Here is a 21636-nt window from a genome sequence, read left to right as displayed (position 1 = left end):
GTAGGGAGGGGGTGGGGACTGCGAAACCAAAAAAAAAAAAAGAAGGATCAGAACTTGTGTATACTTTTTTTTTAACCCGTTTCTTGAAATAATTGGAGTTCGGAAAGGGGAATTTCGGAACATCTAATGACGGAAATATGAGATTTGTATTGGCGAGGCTTCGGAACAAGGACAAAAAGAACAAATTGGCATCTGGGGAAATGTGAGGGTGGGGGGGGGGGGGGGGGGGGAGAGGGAGGGAGGGGCAAAAAGTCTCCGGAACATTCGGAACAGTAGGTTAATCTAGAATAGGGGTGCAATAGTTGAGAAAGTTGTGTGTGAGAGTGAGTGGGTGTGAGTGTATGTGTATGTATGGGGGGGGGGGGATAATGAAACATAAAGAAAGTTTGATAAGCCTATGGCCGACAAGTGTGGACAAAAAGGAATGGTGGGAGGGGGAGGTGAGGGGAGCGGTTTGTAACATAACGAGAAAAATATTTTGTAGATCTAGAATAGGAAAACAATAGTGGAGAAACGTGTGTGTGGGTGGGTGGGGGGGGGGGGGTGTAATGAAACCAAAACAGTAAGGACGTTTGATAATCTATGACTGACAATTAGGGATATTTGAGGAATGGGCAAGGGGGGGGGGGGTAAGTAACAGAACTGGTAGAATATTTTGCAGATCTAGAATAGGGCTGGTAAGTAGGTCACCAACCAGTTCTCATGCAGGTTTTATTGAGCCGTAGAGCTGGTTGGTGACCTACTTACCAGCCCTATAAGAGACCAATAGAGAAACATGTTTGTGTGTGTGGGGGGGGGGGGGAGGATTGTAATGAAATCAGAAAAGTGTGATAAGACTATCACCGACGATTAGGTATAAGGGGAATAGGGAGGGGGAGGGGGTTAGAAACAGAATTGAAGAGCAGTAGTGAAGAAACGTGTTTGTTTGTGTGTGTTAGTGGGGGGGGGGGGGGTTGGTTGATGCCACAAGCAGATTTGTTAAAAACATTTAAACATTTATTTACTAACACATCTTGGGCAAGTGAGGTAATTGGGGTGGATGATGGTGATGGGGGTGGGGGGGGGGGTGTTAGTATATCAACGAGAACAAGAGCGAACATTTTGTAACTCTACAACACGAAAAATCTGGAACACGTTTGGTAAAGGGGTGTGAATTGAAGAGGCTGAAGGGGGGGGGGGGGTGAGGCGTATTATATCTAGAACAGGACGAACATTTTATAGCTCTATTGACCGACAATTCTAATAATACCGTGACTCCAGCGATTTAGATAAGCCGGTGGGGTGCCGGGTGATAACGAGCGGGGCGCCTCAATGGGCGTCTTTCACGTGCGGGCTTTTGATACTCAAAGCTTGTTTTGTGCGAGCAGTCACGCCTCTTCCCCCCCCCCCCCCCCCCAATCCCATCCCTTCCCTACCCTCCCCCCTAACTGAGTGTCCCTAATCAAAACAACTCAAAGTATAATATAAAAGCATTGAATATCAAGGTTATGTGCAAATTATTATCATCTGCCATTTCTGTGTTTATTGATTGACGAGTTATTTAAAAAAAAAACGGTAATCTTTGGAAGGAAATTATGTAACTAGTAGCAATTTAATGGATGTACAATGGAAAGGGTATAAAGTGTAAGACGGGTGCGATGAGGTGGGTTTGTGGGAAGGGGGGTGAGATGATATGAATCGAAAAATTGGGACGGTGCGATATCAAAATTGATGCTTGTTACTACCGCCCTCCGCTTATATAATGCGTTCTGAAACATTTCGGCTTACGTATTCATTTACTAACTTACTCTTTCATAGCGCGGAATATGTTCGAAAACCTAATTAACGCAATTTTTAGAACATCCATATATTAATTCTTAGCCCTTGATGGGGTCTTTGGGGCACTACCAGTTGTGTGTCTGGTACTAAGTTTCATATTGCGGCGTCGACCCCTTACCATGCTTGACCATAGCTGGATACTTTCATCTATGTGGCTCGCATTGGTAACGAACATTTGGCCTTTGAAGAAACGCAAATCAACATTTTAGAACATACATAACATACATGTGCTTAAATAAAGCAGCTTAAAAAATGACAGTTTAATATTTAATATTATAAATTCTGTTCCTCACTTAATCCCCCAACTCAGTCCTCCCCCCTCCCCCCCACCGTGTATACCACTCTGACCCCTCAACCAACCACAGAACGAAACCAGCTATTTAGAAAAAAAAACAGATTTGTGTCAAATCGAGTCGATAAGAAATGTATATAAAAAAAAGTGAATAAATAAGAAGAAATATCTACCCCGGCTGTTTTTTTTTTATGTGTGATAACATGGCCGATTAATGGCCAGTGTAGGACGAGAACGTATTTATATGCGCGCGGCGAGATTTATCAAACCGGAAGTCTCGGGGTGGTGGTGGGCGCGTGAAAGCGCGTGATGTTATTTATGAAGTGGGGGTGAAGAGAAACACGATGCAGGTGACTGAAGGGTGTCAGGGGAGGGGTGGTGTCATGAATTTTGTTAGGGAGGGGTGGTGTCATGAATTTTGTTAGGGATGGGTGGTGTCATGAATTTTGTTAGGGATGGGTGGTGTCATGAATTTTGTTAGGGATGAGTGGTGTCATGAATTTTGTTAGGGATGGGTGGTGTCATGAATTTTGTTAGGGATGGGTGGTGTCATGAATTTTGTTAGGGATGGGTGGTGTCATTAATTTTGCTAGGGATGGATGGTGTCATGAATTTTGTTAGGGATGGGTGGTGTCGTGAATTTTGTTAGGAATGGATGGTGTCATTGTTTTTGTTGGGAATATATGGTGTCTATAATCATATAGCTAGTAGTGGATGGTGTTATTTGACTTGATTTTTGAATGAATGGTGTCTTAGATTAAGCTAGGATTAGATGGTGTCATTTTATATGTTTTTTTTAAATTAATGGTATCATTTTATAGTTCCTGAATGAATACAGAAATATTTTTGTTTAGAGAAAGTAAAGTAACAAAAACTTTACTTTTTTTTAAGTACTGTAAAGTACACGACTAGTGCTTCATGTTAGATGATGTTAAGTACACAGATTGTACTTTATACATCATGCATTGTTAAGTGCAAAAATTGTACTTCATACGTCATTAATTGTTAAGTACAAAAATTGTACTTTATATGTTTTGAATTATAAACTACAAATACGTTTTAAGTTATATTTTTCTTAAAACTTGTTCAACAATGATTTACACTTGCGCCGCTACAGTAAGGTGAAGGACACGTTATCACCATGGGCGGAACCTTTTTCGGGTTTGATCAAAGCGGTGGGTGTCTGCAGGAGTAACGCCCCACGATCAGGCATATCTCCGGGGAAGTGGCGCCCTCTCATACGTCCCCTCCTGAAAGATCGCCCGCCCCTTCTCTCCCAGAAACAGAATTGAAAAATTTAAATAAAAAATTTACTTTAACCGTTCTCATAATTGCGCCCCCCCCATCCCTCTTCCCTGATCATTCCAGTAATCCCCCCCCCCCCCCGCAGGTATCTAAATAGATACCCTGCCTAGGGTTCCGTTATAACAACTTGGTCACAGAACTCCGATCTCAATCATATCTTTTATTCTAAGGCTGCGGCCAGCATTATTTAGACGTCACGTCGTGAACTGTGACCTGATCCCCTAAACCCGTTAGTTACCTGATACATCAAGACGGTGATTGGAATGTCAAGGTCGGACTGTAGATAAACCTCTAGGTGGTTAAGTGTTTATTTCTTTACAAACAGGTGAACTGAAGGTACGGGGTGGGGGGAGGGGTGGTAGCAGTTAAATACTACCTGGGCTAGATGTCTAGATTAGAAGGGGGTATAAACAGACAAGAAGAATTAGCTTCGTTAATTTGAAAAAAAGAAGGTACGTTATGACTAATTGCTCTGTGAGTTACGGACGTTATCAAGGGCGTTTCTCCTCGGCTTGAGGCGTTGGGGTGATAGGGAGATGGTATACGACCGTAGACTTTGCCCCACCTGACCCCACCTCCACTGCTCAGGAGGAAATATAATTTTTTTCTTTTTTTTTTACATTTTTTTTTTATTTGAGAAGTAAAACTTTCTCAACTTGGACGAATGCTGTGCTACAAAGTAAAATAAATACAGTTAAACATGCACTAACACACGTGAAAACCAACACGTAAACACGCATAAATCGAATGAATGTGCTATAACAGTTTTGTCACTAAGACGCTTGTGACAATATTTACAGTCACCCCTGTGTAATCTTTCACAAGATATTGTGAGTTGAACGTGTCGATAATAATAATTGATACGTATTGTGTTTCATACAAACTTTAAATAAAGAACATACGTCGTGTTGCTATTTCATAATGTATGAGTTAAAGTCACTGATAGGGCCAGGTCTGGACAGTTTTAAGCTAAACTCGTGTGCCAATGTTAGACTGTTTTCCAAAAACACATTGGGCAGGAGAAGTAGAGTTCCTCTGTTTCATTTACATCGGCATATAAAGGGATAGTGTAATCGGCATTATGCATATCCGCATTTATTTTCCCTAACGTCTGTTAGGTACCCATCAGTGCTGGGTGGACTCCAGACTTTTTTCTCCGAGGGGGGGGGGGGGGGCGGACGATGTCCGAAGTATATTTTCTATATAAATTCTACTTTGTTTGGGAGGAAGGGGCCGGTAGACTTTCTTCGGGGATGGGGGGGGGGGGGAGGGATGAAGAAACTCTGGTTTGTGTTAAGGTTAGGCAAAAAGTTCCCTAAAAACCTAATGATCCATAACGCAGAGAAAGTAGAGTTTCATCTGTTTCTTTAAGCTTGGGTTGTGCATGGATTGTTTGGACAGTTCTATGCACAGGCAATTTTTTTATTTTCAAGAGCTAGTTTGACCCAAGGAAGTTCTACGAACTTGAATAGAACTGTTGACTTTCCGGGCCAGTAGTCGTGTGCTCTATCTCTTGACCACGCCGTGTTATAGGATTAGATTACGAACAACCAAAATTCCAAATTCAAATTTTATTAGTTAAAATCAAATCAAATCCTTTTTATATAAAATTATTAATATGATTCATAAACTTTTTATATTTATCGTTTTGTTTCTTTCTTTTCCAGTCGTTCAGCTGAATTCTTACGCTGCGGCCAATAGCAGAAAAATCTGTCTCTTCATGTGTGCACTAACAGAGAATGTAACAATATAGAACCACAGAATCCTGTAAACATTAGACTTGCAATTCAAATTTTCACTGGCAAGTTCACCCTCTCACAGTCTATAGTGAGACAAGCGCAGCAAATCTGACGAACGCGGAAATTACTCTCTGAGACACATCAACCATAATGATAAACGACAACATTATCTCCAGTGAACAACGTTGGCAATGAGCAATCTTGACCACTACTGACCACCATATTAAAATTTATCCACGCCATCCACCACACTTTCTTCAACTCCGTCCGCATCAACGCTAACGAACGATAACTCGTCTGTGCAGAAAAAGGGAGATAATTCACGTTGTGAACCCTAGCATGTTATTTTAAAAACCTCCACCGTACTGCAACACCAACCTGCCCGCCATGTCGATGACCAGTGTGTGGACAGGATTCTGTCCCCTGCTTCTGCTCTTCCTCGTGCAAGCTGTGACGTCATTCGACCATTTACAGGTGAGTGTTTGAATAAATGACGTCACTCAGGTGACCCTGCTGTTAATTTGTTCGGCGAAATTGTAGTTAAACCAAGGTTTATCGAAACGTTCGTTGAAGCTAAATCAATGACAGATAAAGTTGGCCTGACACACATCTAAGAATATCTGTCTGGCCTCATTTACTGTGTACACTAACAAAATCAAAACAAACTGATAATAACACACACTTTTGTAATAAATATAGTTATCTAAAATTATTCAAAGAAGTGTTACTCTTATGCAAAATAAAGTCTATTTACTATATATATATATATATATATATATATATATATATATATATATATATATATATATATATATATATATATACATATATGTATATATATATATATATATATATATATATATATATATATAATGATTTGCTTTAGGAACAGAGGATCCAACTGAAAAAGGCTGAGTTTGATTGTTTCAAGACTATAATGAATGTAACAAGGCCTGATGATGGAGGTAATTGAAAGCCATTAGATATTATGTTATGAATGTATATTTGAAAGCTATTTAGTGCCTGCGTGTGTATGATCATCTGTGGGTTTTAACATTAGATTATTTGATACAAAAACGTTGATTCATTTTTTTCTTGGTTTATTTGAGACGTTGCTGTTTAAGATGTAGTTATATGAATATCTTGTAAAGAAATGTACTGTATACTTGTCTTGTCTAGAACTGTATGATTGTCTTGTCTAGAACTGTACTCTATGATTGTCTTGTTTAGAACTGTACTCTATGATTGTCTTGTTTAGAGCTGTACTCTATGATTGTCTTGTTTAGAACTGTACTCTATGATTGTCTTGTAGAACTGTACTGTATGATTGTCTTGTAGAACTGTACTCTATGATTGTCTTGTAGAAATGTACTCTATGATTGTCTTGTAGAACTGTACTCTATGATTGTCTTGTAGAACTGTACTCTATGATTGTCTTGTAGAAATGTACTCTATGATTGTCTTGTAGAACTGTACTCTATGATTGTCTTGTCTAGAACTGTACTCTATGATTGTCTTGTAGAACTGTACTGTATGATTGTCTTGTCTAGAACTGTACTGTATGATTGTCTTGTAGAACTGTACTCTATGATTGTCTTGTCTAGAACTGTACTCTATGATTGTCTTGTCTAGAACTGTACTGTATGATTGTCTTGTACAACTGTACTCTATGATTGTCTTGTCTAGAACTGTACTCTATGATTGTCTTGTCTAGAACTGTACTGTATGATTGTCTTGTCTAGAACTGTATTCTATGATTGTCCTGTCTAGAACTGTGCTCTATGATTGTCTTGTCTAGAACTGTACTCTATGATTGTCTTGTACAACTGTACTCTATGATTGTCTTGTCTAGAACTGTACTCTATGATTGTCTTGTCTAGAACTGTACTGTATGATTGTCTTGTACAACTGTACTCTATGATTGTCTTGTCTACAACTGTACTCTATGATTGTCTTGTCTAGAACTGTACTGTATGATTGTCTTGTCTAGAACTGTACTCTATGATTGTCTTGTCTAGAACTGTACTGCGAGCCTGCCTGGGACAACATTATGTGCTGGCCCAACTACACGAGAGCGGGGGAGACAGCCACACAGTACTGTGCCTGGTACATCGATGGCTTCAACATCAGAGGTGGGTGCCAGAACTTTGTCAAAACCATTATTTCTAAAATAACATATAGAGATACATACACATTCGACCCTAATTTTTTTTGGTAAAGGAAAAATAATTGGTAGCCATTTTAATGGTGTTGAGTAATTATCCGTAAAGGCTTTTTTAAGAACCCGAGCTAAGGTCAGGGATATTTAGTAGTCCGACAATGCAAATATGAGTATATATATATATATATATATATATATATATATATATATATATATATATATATATATATATATATATATATATATATATATATATATATATATATATATATATATATATATATATATATATATATATATATATATATATATATATATAACAATCTTAATCCAGAGAAAGCATCCCGAATGTGCCTCAGTGACGGGACTTGGAAGATCCACCATTACACCAACAGTTCTTGGACAGACTTCGGCAACTGCATGATACGACACGACAGCGTGCCAGAGTTTATCAAGGTACTTTTTGCTGTTTTGTTCACACAAACTCGTAGCACATTCTATTGCGGTAAAGTGAAGAATCATCGTTGGACCACTGCGCAGATGAAGTAGAGTTCATATGTTTCTTAACCTCTGCATATGAAGGGAAGGTGTAGTCAGCATTTTGCCCAGCCGCCTTTACACGAGTTAGTCACCCATCATAACTGAGTGGGCTCAGGGACGTTATACTGATTTGTACCCGGATTCAAACTCGAGACTTTCATGTTAGCAGCATAGCGCTCTACTACTTAGGCCACTAATTCGTATAATAGATCTCAGGAACAGAAATACAAGTATAAATCATATAGTGTTATTACAGCGGGCTATTTCGACGTATACAGGAGCAAGTAATTATAAAAATAGAATAGTTTAACAATTCATTGAATCGGTTTCCACATTGAGCTACATGTTTTTACTGCTTTGATTTGTGGATTGAGCCTAGAATTTTATTTACAAATAGACACTTGTATTTAACGCTTTGACCAGTAGACTACTGCTAGATGCAAGTCTAGAGTTCGAGTCCCGGATTCAAGGCCGTACTGATGGGACGGTGTGGCCTAGCGGTAGTGAGCTAGACTGCTAACTCGAAATGTCTCGAGTTCGAATCCTTGTTCAAGTCAGTAGAACGTCCCTGACTCCACTCTGATGGGTACCTAACTCACGTTAGAGAAAGTAAAAGCGGCCAAGCATACTGCTGACCACACTATCCTTCATATGCTGAGTTCACAAGGGCAAGAAAACTCTACTTTTCTTGCCCCATAGACCATCAGGTTTGGAAGGTGAACTTTTACGTCATCACTGAGTCAATGGAGCTCTAATGGATACCTGATTTAAGTTAGGGAAAGTAAAGACCACAGGTCGTATGACTGACTACGGTATCTTTTTAGATACCGAGGTAATAAAAACAAATGGAAGCTTCTTCATCTAACAACATGAAGACTACCATAAAAGCAAACTTTTCCTGATCGTATCAGAGCACCCTAATCTAAACTACTACAGATCTAACTTGATCAGAGATTGATTGTAAATAAAACCCCTCTCCTTCCCACAGCAAAACATGCCGATTGTTTCCAAGATCGCCACAGTCGGCTACTCGCTGTCGCTTGGTGCGTTGCTGGTGGCTACCTCCATCATGGTTTGCTTCAGGTCAGTGCACGTTCTGTTAGCCACAAGTGTAATCATTTAGTTCAAATCCATATCCTAAGTAGCATAATGTATTGCAATAACAAATACAACTCCGCGTAGCTGTCAAGCTATAACATATAGGCCAGTGGTGATTGTCGACTGTCTTTCAATAGCTATTTACGTTTCTATGTTTATTTAGATCTATATATAATACGAGATAGTTTATTCATATATATATATATATATATATATATATATATATATATATATATATATATATATATATATATATATATATATATATATATATATTCTCTGTGTGTGTACCTGCCAATATAATATATATTTTGTCTTTGTGTATCTATAAGCCAATAGTATATAGACCTCTCTCTCTCTCTCTCTCTCTCTCTCTCTCTGTATATATATATATATATATATATATATATATATATATATATATATATATATATATATATATATATATATATATGTGTGTGTGTGTGTGTGTGTCTATGTGTGTTGTGGTAGTAGAAGCACAAGTAGACCACCAACTAGTCACGAGATTCCCCGCCCCATTACGATATATATGTATATCTGTGTGTTGTGGAGATACCCCGCCCCATCCCGACCAACCTCAACACATTTCACCATCCAGCCTTCTCTTGCAGGCGGCTCCACTGCCAGAGGAACACGATCCACATCAACCTGTTCATCTCCTTCATGTTCCGAGCTGCCGTCAGTGTCCTCAAGAACGGGCTGCTCGTCCAAGGGTTTGCCCTGCCCAAAGACGTCGTGGTCAAGGAGAATGGGGAGCTACAGTTCATCAAAGACGATATTGTGAGTAGTGTTTTAAGTCATCGATATTGTGAGTAGTGATTTATGTCATCGATAGAGCGAAAAGTGATTTAATTCATCGATATAGCGAGTATTTACTCTGTTATATCGGACAGATGAGACTCGTTAGCTAGGGACAGCCACTCTTCTAGGAGAGGCAACTCCAAAATCAAACAACTGCTGCCTTGTAGTTTGTTCTTGGCTATGGAAACAAATCCAAAAAGAAAATCAGGCTTAAATCGGAGTCAACGGCTGATATGGCGCATAACCAGTTGACACGTATAGTTAATTGTGTTGGAGGGGATCAATTCCAACACTAAAATTAAGAACGAAGAAGAAGAAGACTCTGTTATAGCCACACAAATGTACACAGTCATATAAGTACATATAAACACATACACATATAAACACACACACATACACACACACATATATATACATATATATATATATATATATATATATATATATATATATATATATATATATATATATATATATATATATATATATATATATATCGATATATATATATATATATATATATATATATATATATATATATATATATATATATATATATATATATATATATATCGATATATTTATATATATATATATCGATATATATATATATATATATATATATATATATATATATATATATATATATATATATATATATATATATATATATATATATATATATATATATATATATACATACAAGTACACATGAATACACAAACACTCATATTGCCCCCTCCCCCCTCCACCCAACCAATGCATCAATCAGCACTGGGAGTGCAAGCTACTCACCACCCTGTGGCACTACTCGCTGAGCGCCAACTACATGTGGATATTTGTAGAAGGCCTGTATCTGCACACGCTCATCTTCTTCGCCGTCTTCTCACAGTCCCGGAAGTTCTTTAAAATCTACATCGTCATTGGCTGGGGTAAGTGGCACCGTTAAGTCGTCAGCAAATTCTTGATAACTGCACTTATTCGTCAATATAGTTACTTAATAGCACCTATTAATTTATAATTACGTATAAGATTTCAATGTCTAAAAATAAACACCGAATATGCATACATGATAATGATAAAATATTTAATATAATGTTTGATAATGAACGTGTATTGACTGAGCATGACGTCACGCTATTTGAACCACGTTCGCTATCTCACCTTCCCACGTCACATCGATGTATTCGCACTCTGCTAAAATGACGTCATAAAGTTTATGCTAGCTACACTCGGACACCTCCACTTTTCGAATAAACGTGGAACAGTTGTTTTTTTTCATTAGTTTAATAAAGAAATATTTTCAGTAAAGAAAAAAAAAATTGTCAGTAGTCTAAAAAAAAAACACCACAGAGAATAAAAAATACATCTGGTCTTGGTGTTTTGTTATAAACGTTCCAATAATTTAATATTTACAAAAGCATTGATATTGTAAGTTTATTGGATGCTGCATTATAACCATAACTTGTTTAAGAAATTAATGACATATTTAATAATGTATCACAAAAAGATCGACGAGGATGGGATTCGAACCCACGCGGGCAGAGCCCAATGGATTAGCAGTCCATCGCCTTAACCTCTCGGCCACCTCGTCTTGTACTAGCTTCAAGATTTTTAAGTTAAAGTGTAACTTCAAACCTTTCGTTTCATTTGTCTCTCTCTTTACTTTTTTAAAACATCTGTGTTCATTGATTTATCGAAATGTTACATTATGTTAACATAATCCTTTACAGAAACAGCTGTGTTTAATTTTAATAAAAAAATAACTTTGACCCTTTGATCAACAGTTCTGCCCATGTTGTTTTTGATTCTGTGGGTCGTACTAAGGGTGCACCTGGATGACCTTTAGTAAGTGTCTTACTGTCTACATTCCTTTTGTTGACTTTGTTAACTAGTGTTTACATTTCTAGCGTCAACTATGTTAACAGGTTGCTGAATCTTTCTGCGAATTTTGTTTACGTATTTTGGGAATCGTCAGTGTTGGTGGATTTTATTTTTTAACATAATGTGATATAAAACAACTATTTGTATTGATGAAGTTTATGAACTAAACGTGTTATGATAGTACTAATTACATCGCTGAAGTTCATGAACAAAATGGGATATGAACTCAACAACTTGATAGTTAGAGAGTAACATTTTAAACCAGCTAATACAGCCTTTATTCAATTTCATAACCTTAACTTTAACCCTATTCTTATGTCTAATTAGCCTCACGTGTTAAATTATCGTTATTGTCAACACTAATTGTTGGCAGTGTTAATTTCATCAATATGTTAATACCCTATTGAAGTAGACCAACACAATATAGGATCTATTGACATACTCAAAGGGAAGCAACTGGTGTAATGTTATGACGCAAGCTGTGTAGTTTCTACACAATAGGGATACCGGTGTGTTTACACAACGCGCGTAGGTCACCAGGAAGAGAATTTAAATGACTGAACCGATCTCGCTAACAAAAGACAGGGCTATAAGCTTATTAGTGGGGTTTTACTTCACACGTGTCGTTAAGCTTTAATCCGTTGAATGGGAGGTGTGGTCATACTCTGGTCCACTATAGGCGAGAGCGGCGTATCTGTTGGTATCTGTTAGATTTGGATTAGGGCGTCAAGGGAGGGGGCCGGGGAAACATTTCGGACTTAAGAGGTAGTTCGGTCAGGGGAGAAACAACGGTTTTAAACCCGGGTTTTGAACTCGAGAATTTCGGTTCGCATTGTTACCGCTACCGCTAGACCACGCCGCCGTCCCTTTCTGGTGGCATCCTTCCTAATCCCGTAATCCTATTGTCTCTCAACAGCTGTTGGAACATGGACAGCCACGGAGTGTACTGGGCCCTGCACGGGCCAATAGTGGTCTCCATCTCGGTGAGTCACAAAAACTATCCCCCCTCCCCACCTTTTTGTTTCTCAAAACAGTTAAACTCAGAAAGTCGATCAAGCAGGAACTCGTATCCCGCCCCTCCCCCGCCATCTTTTCTTAACTAAAATCTATAAATTACAACATTGTAATATTGATGGCGAACTTAATAATTTACTACGCATTATATAGATATAATATCAATAAACAATTTTATTTTATTTTAACAAAACAAGTTATTTAATTCACGAATTCTACCAGTCAAGACAGAGTTATCTCCATTGTGAAATGAAATACTTCTACATACACAAGGCTATGTGCTCAATAACAATATGAAACACATCTCCAGTAATTCAAAGATTAAAATGTTTTACTTTCTTCTGTAGTTTTTTAGCCAATAAGCCATCTTGGTTATCTCGAGTACTTCTCGTCTAGTAATGTTGTTGTTTGATTTCTTCAGTGCTAGTCGTCTTGTTATGTTGTTTGATTTCTTCAGTGCTAGTTGTCTTGTTATGTTGTTGTTTGATTTCTCCAGTGCTAGTCGTCTAGTAATGTTGTTCATTGATTTCTCGTCTAGTAATGTTGTGGTTGATTTCTCTCTCCAGATCAATTTTTTCTTCTTCCTCAACATCATCCGGATGCTGTTTACAAAAATCAGGAACTGCAACACCAGGGACCCAGGTAGATACAGGTAGGTGCCCCGCACCCCCCCCCCCTCTCAAACCTCCAAACATAGCAAAATATATTTTCACACTTGAAAATACAGTCAACGGAGTTCAAGGTAACGGTATGCTTGATAGTTTTATCTATCTGTCGAATCTTGACAAGCCGGTAGAAGGTAATGATAAAGTAAGCCGTAAGCCAAACTATGATTGGACTTGGTTTCGCAATGTCTGTGTTTAAATATTTCCATTTTTTGTTAAAATGCTTAGGTTGAATTGAAATACAAGACAATGTAAATTGTAAATATTAAACATAGACGAGGTTAAAAATGTTTCGACACAAGGCCTTCGTCAGCGCAGTATGGTGAAAGTAGTTTGATTTGTAACAACATTTCTTGTTTTTAAGTCATGACTGATCTCTGACAAAATATCTTCTTCTAAATGTGTTAGTCTTTGAGGAAACGGGTGGGGTATGGGGCGGAGGGGGGAGGGTTGGGATGTGAGACACAGACCATTTAGCTGCCCCAAAACGTAATGCATGCCCTTGTATCCAGAGTTTTTTTCCATGCATCTCTTCGGGGGGAGGGGGCAAAGCCCCCCCACCCTCCCCCCCCCCCCCCGAAATTTTTTTTTACCGCTGCCCCCCCCCCCCCCCCCCCCCGAAATTTTTTTTTACCGCTGCCCCCACCCCCCCCCCCCCCCCCGAACGAAATGAAATTTATATAATTTATATAGAAAATATATACTTTTAAGTGTCCGACCCCCCCCCCCCCCCCGAAGAAAGTCTACCGCCCCCCCCCCCCCCCCCGAAAATTTCAAGTGCCCCCCCCCCCCCCGGAGAAAAAAGTCTGGAAGAAACACTGCTTGTATCTCTACTAAACCTAACCTCTATCGTAATCCAAACCATAAACAAAATCCAAGGTCTAACAGTACCCTAAACCAAAAAAAACGTATCCTAAAACGAAAATCTTTTTAAAACTTTAAAACAAAAATCTAACCTGTACCCTAATCCTATCCTTAACTCTAAATTTATCCTTATTCGATACAGCAAAGCCAACAGTTTAATCTCCGTCACAATACAAAGCTACAAATTTAGTCACCCAATAACAATAAAACGTACCAAAGATATTGGTGAAACGCCAAGGCCTTACAGGCAAATCAGCACGTACACCCCGCTATCTGTTAGATCAGTTGAGCTAATGGGTCGGTGATCTCGTACTACGCTCATACATTACAGATTGACATGGATTCATTTACCACTGGGATCAAGCGAATCACAATGATAATCTTCAGGACATGGATCAGTTAAGTGTCCCTTATTTGAACCCAATACAAAAAAAAATAAAATAGCTTTAGCTCGACATGTCAGAACACAGATGACAGTTGAGATGGTGGCCTATGATTGGTTGACCTTTCAACCTCGACCTTAACTTACATAGGCCTAAATACATCGGCGAACATAAGTCCACATTGGAGTATCTGTTACCAGACTAGTTATCCGTTATCTGGTGCAGTACGGATATTACTGTCCCTAGATATTTTGCCCTGTCACCCAATATATATATATATATATATATATATATATATAAATATATATATATATATATATATATATATATATATATATATATATATATATATATTTGTATTTTGTGCTGTCTCATATGCTTCTTTTCATTGCACTGCTGATATCTAATTGCTTACTGGATTTCAAAATACATTTTTCTCTATTTTTTTAAAAAAGCTTTTAAGAGAAAGTAACACATATTTTGCTGCTGCTAAAATTTGTACTTTACTTGTTATGTTTATTTCGATGCATCCAAAAATAAAGCGTTTAATAATAATAAAAATAAAATAAAATATAAATTTGTTTGAATATATCAATTTCTGATCAAAGTTACACAACTCTGTAAATTATATTTGATCAGTAAAACATAGCTTATGCCCCTTATATGATTTTCATATTCAGATTGATTTTTAATCTTCCCTTACTTTTTATACTTTAATTTATACTTGTATCACTAGTCTTTATAAACCAACGGTTTCCAAACATGAAGGCACGCCTCCCTGATGAAACGCGAATTAGTGCTCAGGATGCTGCCAAAATTTTACAGTTACGAACAACATTAAAATAAATAAATAAAATTAATTGTTTATAATTGTCGTATTCAACCATACATTTCTTTATGTATAACATCATTATTTAATGAGCATGGAAACATTCTAATATTGATAAATAGGTTTGTTTTACATTGAATTCTAAATCTGCTGTAGTTACTTCCCATTTTATAATGCAAATGACGTCAAGGGATATAATATACAACTTCTACTAAAAATTAGTTGTAAACACAAATAAAGTAAATTGTAATAAAAAAAACAAATCAGATCTTTATTAGATCTTTATTATTCCATTAAAAATATATATTAGAATTTTAATAAAAAATTGTATAATTATTTAATATAACTAGCATTTTAGAATTATTTTAGCACACTCATTTAAAATTAAACACGTTCAATTACTTACATTATAGATTATATTAAACGTTTCATATTATCTTTTACCAGTGACTTTTACTACATGTCGGATAAGTATAACTTCTATGATAAAAATTCTCATGTTTCAAAAAAAAAAAAAAAAAAAAAAAAAAAAAAAAAAAAAAAGATAAAAATTCTCAAGATTTTAAATCTTTGTGTATACATTTACTCCCATCCATACTTAACACTTACTGTTAATGATGTACAAGCTTCGTCAACGAAATTGAAGAAAAAAAAGCTTCTTTAATTTCAACTGCCCACAGGGTTTGTTGTGAGCATTTTGTCTGTTACTGTTATTCCATGTCATCTATCATTTTGAAAAATTCATGAAAATGTGAACATTTCATTTTGTTTTCAAATTCTGGCTCTAAATTCATAAATTAATGAGCTCACATCTTTATATCTTTTATCTTAATATAAACATTGTTATTTTAAGTTACTGTATGATTAGCCACTTCATCATGACCATTTTTAATTTTTAAAAAAAATCAAGATTTTAAAATTATTCTAATTATTTTAGAAGACATGCAAATTCGCGAAGTGTTCCAATTTAATTCCAACAAGAAGCTAATAGTCAAATTTGTATAACCATATGTATTTATATAACACCGTGCATAATTTTTATAAAATCTAACAGGCTTTTAGAATAATTTCGACACTATTGTCGGTTGGGTCAATTACATTACGTCTAATATATAAAGCTCAATTCTGTATGTAATAAGTTTGTTTGTCGTTGACATACTTCTATGGATTTAAGTGGTAGAGTATTACCTTACTCATAGTCTAAATTTAATAGTTAAAAAATTACTATTGAAAGTGTTGGGAAATAATTTTCATTTTTCAAACTGATAGTAATAATTGTCGGCATGTTCATTAAACACAATTTTTAAAAAATAACAAAAATTCTAATTATGTCTGAAAATTATTTATATTTAGTCCTTTAGCACTTACTTCCCTTTGATAAATTTGGAAAACACAATTACTTCCCTTTATAAAACATTGCATTAGTGGAAAAGAATTTACTTTTTATTACTTTGCTTTGGTGTTGGGAAAAAATAATTACATAATTAGCGGGGATTGATCAAGTGCAAATGTTGTAGGTATTTTACGAATAAGCTTGGAGTATTATAATTGTTCATTTGGTTTGGTTTGGCACCTACGTTCGTTTAAGTGAGTGCAAAAGACTATGAATAAGTTGGTGTACTATAGTCAATTATTAAGCTGAAACAGGCGATTCTGCCCCGGGCTAGACTGTGAGCACTTTGCGTTTATGTTCGCGTTAGTGTTTTCTTTGTGTTTAGGTTGGGTTTGCGTTAGTTGTTGCGTTTTGATTTGGTTCGTTTTTGTTCTTTCTTTTTTCGTTTTCGTTTGTGTTTTTTTCTTTGGGTTTGTGTTTGTATTTGTGTTTGTGGTTGGTTTTGCGTTTGGATTTGGTTTGTTTTCGTTTGCTTTTTCGTTTGTTTTTTTCTTTGTGTTCGTATTGGTGTTTGTGGTTGTGGTTGGGTTTGTTGTTAGGTTTTTGTTTTCGTTTGCTTTTTTGTTTGTTTTTTCTTTGTGTTTGTATTGGTGTTTGTGATTGTGGTTGGGTTTGTTGTTAGGTTTTTGTTTTCGTTTGTATTTGTAATTGTGTTAGCGTTATGTTTGCGCTTTGTTGTTTTGCTTGGTTGTGGTTTGGGTGGGCAATGCCGGGTTTATGATGATTACTAAACACACAGGTAATGGTCTTTAACAGAAAGGTTTTTCACAGAAGCCAGAGCAGGGCCTGGCCGGGACGGCTAGTTATAATATAAAGAAGGAAAACTTTTTTTTTTATGTTACCAAGCACTAACATCTGTGTATTGAAAAGTACAAAAGATGCGATACTAGACAGCGCATTATATTTAAAGATTGACTGTTTGTCGATAAGAAAAACACACAGAAAGAAGCACCAGCTTGCACATTACCCCCTCACCTACACAACACCACGTCAAAGTGGTCGTTGTCGTAGAAAAAAAAGCATTTATTCAAACCTACTTTTTATCTTTTATTTTATCGTTGTATGTTATGGTTTGTATATGCTCTAGACGTAGAACACATATACACATAGAGCAGTGGTAATGGAGGTGCCAATATGTTGTTTATTTGTATAGATGCGCGGTGTGTCATGTTTAGAAACCTTTAATGTACACTGTTGAAAGACTTTATTTTTTCAACGTTCCATTGTTTTCTGAAGAAAAAATACATCCCACAGTAACTTTAATAAAGTAATAAGCCTATATAAAATGCTGTTCTTTATTTATATGTTTATCTTTGCCCACCAGAAAACTGGCCAAGTCTACGCTGGTTTTGATCCCACTGTTTGGTGTGTACTTCCTGTACTTTTTCATCATGTCGCACATCAAGGCCGTTCATCTTGCGGTCATTCACATTTATATAGAGACTGTGCTCAATTCGTTTCAGGTGAGGGTTGACATGGGCTGTTTTGTTAGAGGTAGATGTAAGGATGTATTAAGATGTAAGGATGTATTATAGGTAGGTGTAAGGATATATTATAGGTAGATGTAATGATGTATTATAGGTATATGTTATGATGTATTATAGGTAGATGTAATACTTTATTATAGGTAAATGTAATGATGTATTATAGGTAGATGTAATAATGTATTATAGTAGATGTAAGGATGTATTATAGGTAGATGTAAAGATGTATTATAGGTAGGTGTAATGATGTATTATAAGTAGATATAAGGATGCATTATAGTTAGATGTAATGATGTATTATAGGTAGATGTAAGGATGCATTATAGGTGGATGTAAGGATGTATTATAGGTAGATGTAATACTTTATTATAGGTAAATGTAATGATGTATTATAGGTAGATGTAATAATGTATTATAGTAGATGTAAGGATGTATTATAGGTAGATGTAAAGATGTATTATAGGTAGGTGTAATGATGTATTATAAGTAGATATAAGGATGTATTATAGGTAGGTGTAATGATGTATTATAGGTAGATGTAAGGATGTGTTATAGGTAGATGTAATGATGTATTATAGGTAGTTGTTATGATGTATTATAGGTAGATGTAATGATGTTTTATAGGTAGGTGTAAGGATATATTATAGGTAGATGTAATGATGTATGATAGGTAATGTAAGGATGTATTATAGGTAAATGTAAGGATGCATTATAGTTAGATGTAATGATGTATTATAGGTAGTTGTAAGGATGCATTATAGGTGGATGTAAGGATGTATTATAGGTAGGTGTAAGGTTGTATTATATGTAAATATAAGGATGTATTATAGGTAAATGTCAGGATGTATTTCGTCAATTGTATTCTGTTTATCCCCAATAACTAACATCAATTGCATTCTTTTTTATCCCCAGGGTACAATCATTGCGTTTCTCTTCTGTTTCTTGAACGGGGAGGTAAGCAATTTGAAGTCATAAAAAACTTACTTAATTAAGAATTATTCTGAAAAAGTCGTTCATTGTATAGTTAGATTCATTACAATATTTTTTATCTTTAAAAAAAAAACACACTTAATTTTAAAGAAAAGAAAGAGTCAGGTGATTTGGAAGACCACTACGAGATTGTCTATTTAAAGTTGTAAATAATGGCAGAGGTCAGGAAGGATAAGGGTAGATAGGTAGAAGAGGAGGGGGGGGGGGGGTAAAATATGTCTTCACTCAAGGAGATTAAGTTGAAAACTTGATTGGATCATAGAGACTTCTACCTATGAGCTAGATATAGATTACTTTAACTTAGAATGATAGCTTTTAAATAGCAAAATAAAAATTCAATCATGAACATATTTTTATTTTTATTTCCATGACCTTCCAAAGGTCAGAGCCGAGCTCACGAAGCGATGGAACAGCCAAATTACTTAAACAAAAAAAAATGTTTTTACTTTTATTTTCATGACCTTCCAAAGGTCAGGGCCGAGGTCATGAAGCGCTGGAACCGCCACTGGCTGCGACGTCAGAGCATCGCCTCCGGGAGGTCATCGCGGGCCTTCTCCACCACCTCCTTCTACATCGGGCGCGACCGGACCAGCGTCTCCCAGGGGATTCCCCTAACCGAGGCCTTCTCCAAGGACGGCACCACCACCACCACCACCACCCCGCCACACTCACCATTCAACAACAACAACTCGAGAATTTTCCACAAAGTGGCCAGCATGCCCAAGATGCCTTTCAGTGCCATCGCTCTGCCCAAGCCCATCCCGCGGGTCTCCAGCTCGCCGAAGGTGACCTTCAGTGAAACGCTGGCGGAGGTGGATCGAATCCCACCGACGCCGAACGGGGGTCCGGTTTTAAAAAGTAAAACCCACGCCAACGGTGACGCGTCGAGGATAGACGAAACCACGACGCTGTTGTGTAACGGCGTCGCCCCGGCGACCGAGGATCTAACCCAGCCCGGGGAGGCGTCCTCGCACCACGCACATTCAGGGCCGACTTGGACGGTTAAGTACAGGTCATCGCCAGAAGATGGCGCAGTGCTCACCACGCTCAACAGCGTGAGTCATCTGCCCCCGCTACTGGACGAGGAGGAAGAATAAAACGTCACAGGCGCTGGCGATAAACTGACGAGATTTCATGAGATTTTACGAAATTTAACGAGATTTTACGAGATTTCACGAGATTTTACGAGATTTCAAGATTAACCAATCTGACAAAACGGTACAGATTCTGATAACCAAAATGACTAACGGAGCCCCATGAAATTTTTTGATTTCAAACAAGTGAGAATAAAAACATTGGGTTTTACCAGGATATAATATTTTAGCATGAAGTGATGACCCCCTTAACGAGATGCCACTGTACAGATGAGACAACGGAGAGTTTATTTAGTATGAAGTGATGTCCCCTTGACTGAATGTCGTAATATATGGGAGTTAACTCGATATCAACGTACCCAGTAACAATATTGTCGATTTATTCGACTGATACACACTTAAAGATGTGGTAAAGTACATTCTCTGTATTGAAATCACGTGGTTTTTTATGTGTCTCATGTGACGTGTTTGCAAATACCAAATAATGTTTAGCTTTATTGTTATAAAATCATTTCTGTGTTGAACTAATTGTATACAGTTTAGCGTACATGCGAGAGAAGAGTCCGACTGAAGAAACACAGACCTATCTCCACGAAGCGAGAATTTTTACAAGTCAACGATCTGCAAAACCCAACTATTCACACAAGTCAACGATATCCACAACTCAGCTATTCACATTACGAAATTATATCAACAATTCCACTATTCCCACAGAGCAACTAACCCCACAACTCAACTATTCACACAAGGAAACTATCTACACAACGAACCTACTCCTATAATTCATCTATTTCCAAAACTTAACTAGAAATAGCAATCAAATGAACTTGGATTTAATGTTATTGTAATTTAATTACATGGGACAGCGTGGCCTAGAGGTAGAGTGTTAGACTGCTAGCCCGAAAGTCTCGAGTTCGAAACCAGGTTCAGTTTAGTAGAACCTTCCTGAGTCAACCCAGCTCTATCCCTTCATATGCTGAGGTGACAAAAAAGGTAAACTCTACTTCGCTTGCCCTATAGCCCGTTTGAAAATGGAGCTTATGTTACTTTTAATTCAATTACAATCACAGCTAAACATGTGAAATTAAACAAACTAAAAACCCAATAATATAATAACAAACTTAATAAAATAAAAATATAAATGAGAAATAATTAGAAATAAAAAATGTCGAAAGAAGCGAATCGTTTCAGTAGGCATTTTTACAATTTATCCCATGTAAATAAGCCTCACACCATTGAAAGGAATGTTTTGTAATGAATT

At 36.8% G+C, this 21636-nt stretch overlaps 1 protein-coding gene and 1 non-coding gene across 2 annotated transcripts; one reads left to right on the top strand and one right to left on the bottom strand.

Annotated features, from left to right (window-relative positions):
• The first annotated feature begins 5277 nt into the window (after positions 1 to 5277).
• LOC131929077 (secretin receptor-like) lies at positions 5278 to 21343 on the top strand. Its single transcript, XM_059285267.1, has 13 exons — positions 5278 to 5628; positions 6041 to 6119; positions 7173 to 7286; positions 7650 to 7771; positions 8844 to 8938; positions 9586 to 9754; positions 10548 to 10707; positions 11563 to 11623; positions 12576 to 12642; positions 13240 to 13325; positions 18132 to 18270; positions 19204 to 19245; positions 19752 to 21343. The coding sequence occupies exons 1-13, from the start codon at positions 5542 to 5544 to the stop codon at positions 20376 to 20378; spliced, it is 1848 nt and encodes a 615-aa protein (XP_059141250.1). The 5' UTR covers positions 5278 to 5541; the 3' UTR covers positions 20379 to 21343.
• Positions 11288 to 11369, bottom strand: Trnas-gcu (transfer RNA serine (anticodon GCU)). The gene has a single exon. It is a non-coding gene; the product is annotated as a tRNA-Ser (tRNA).
• Positions 21344 to 21636: the final 293 nt, after the last annotated feature.

The sequence above is a fragment of the Physella acuta genome, unplaced genomic scaffold, assembly GCF_028476545.2.
Source record: "Physella acuta isolate Inbredline_101_S28 unplaced genomic scaffold, ASM2847654v3 ptg001591l, whole genome shotgun sequence".
Lineage (NCBI taxonomy): Eukaryota > Metazoa > Mollusca > Gastropoda > Physidae > Physella > Physella acuta.
Note: the sequence above shows the minus strand (reverse complement) of the source record. Positions and strands in the feature narration are given on the sequence as shown.

Bases quoted from the DNA above. Each gene is read 5' to 3' on its own strand.
- LOC131929077 (XM_059285267.1), top strand. From the start codon at position 5,542: ATGTCGATGACCAGTGTGTGGACAGGATTCTGTCCCCTGCTTCTGCTC. The intron at 5,629-6,040 runs GTGAGTGTTTGA...GATTTGCTTTAG, and splicing joins CGTCATTCGACCATTTACAG to GAACAGAGGATCCAACTGAA. The intron at 11,624-12,575 runs GTAAGTGTCTTA...GTCTCTCAACAG, and splicing joins GTGCACCTGGATGACCTTTA to CTGTTGGAACATGGACAGCC.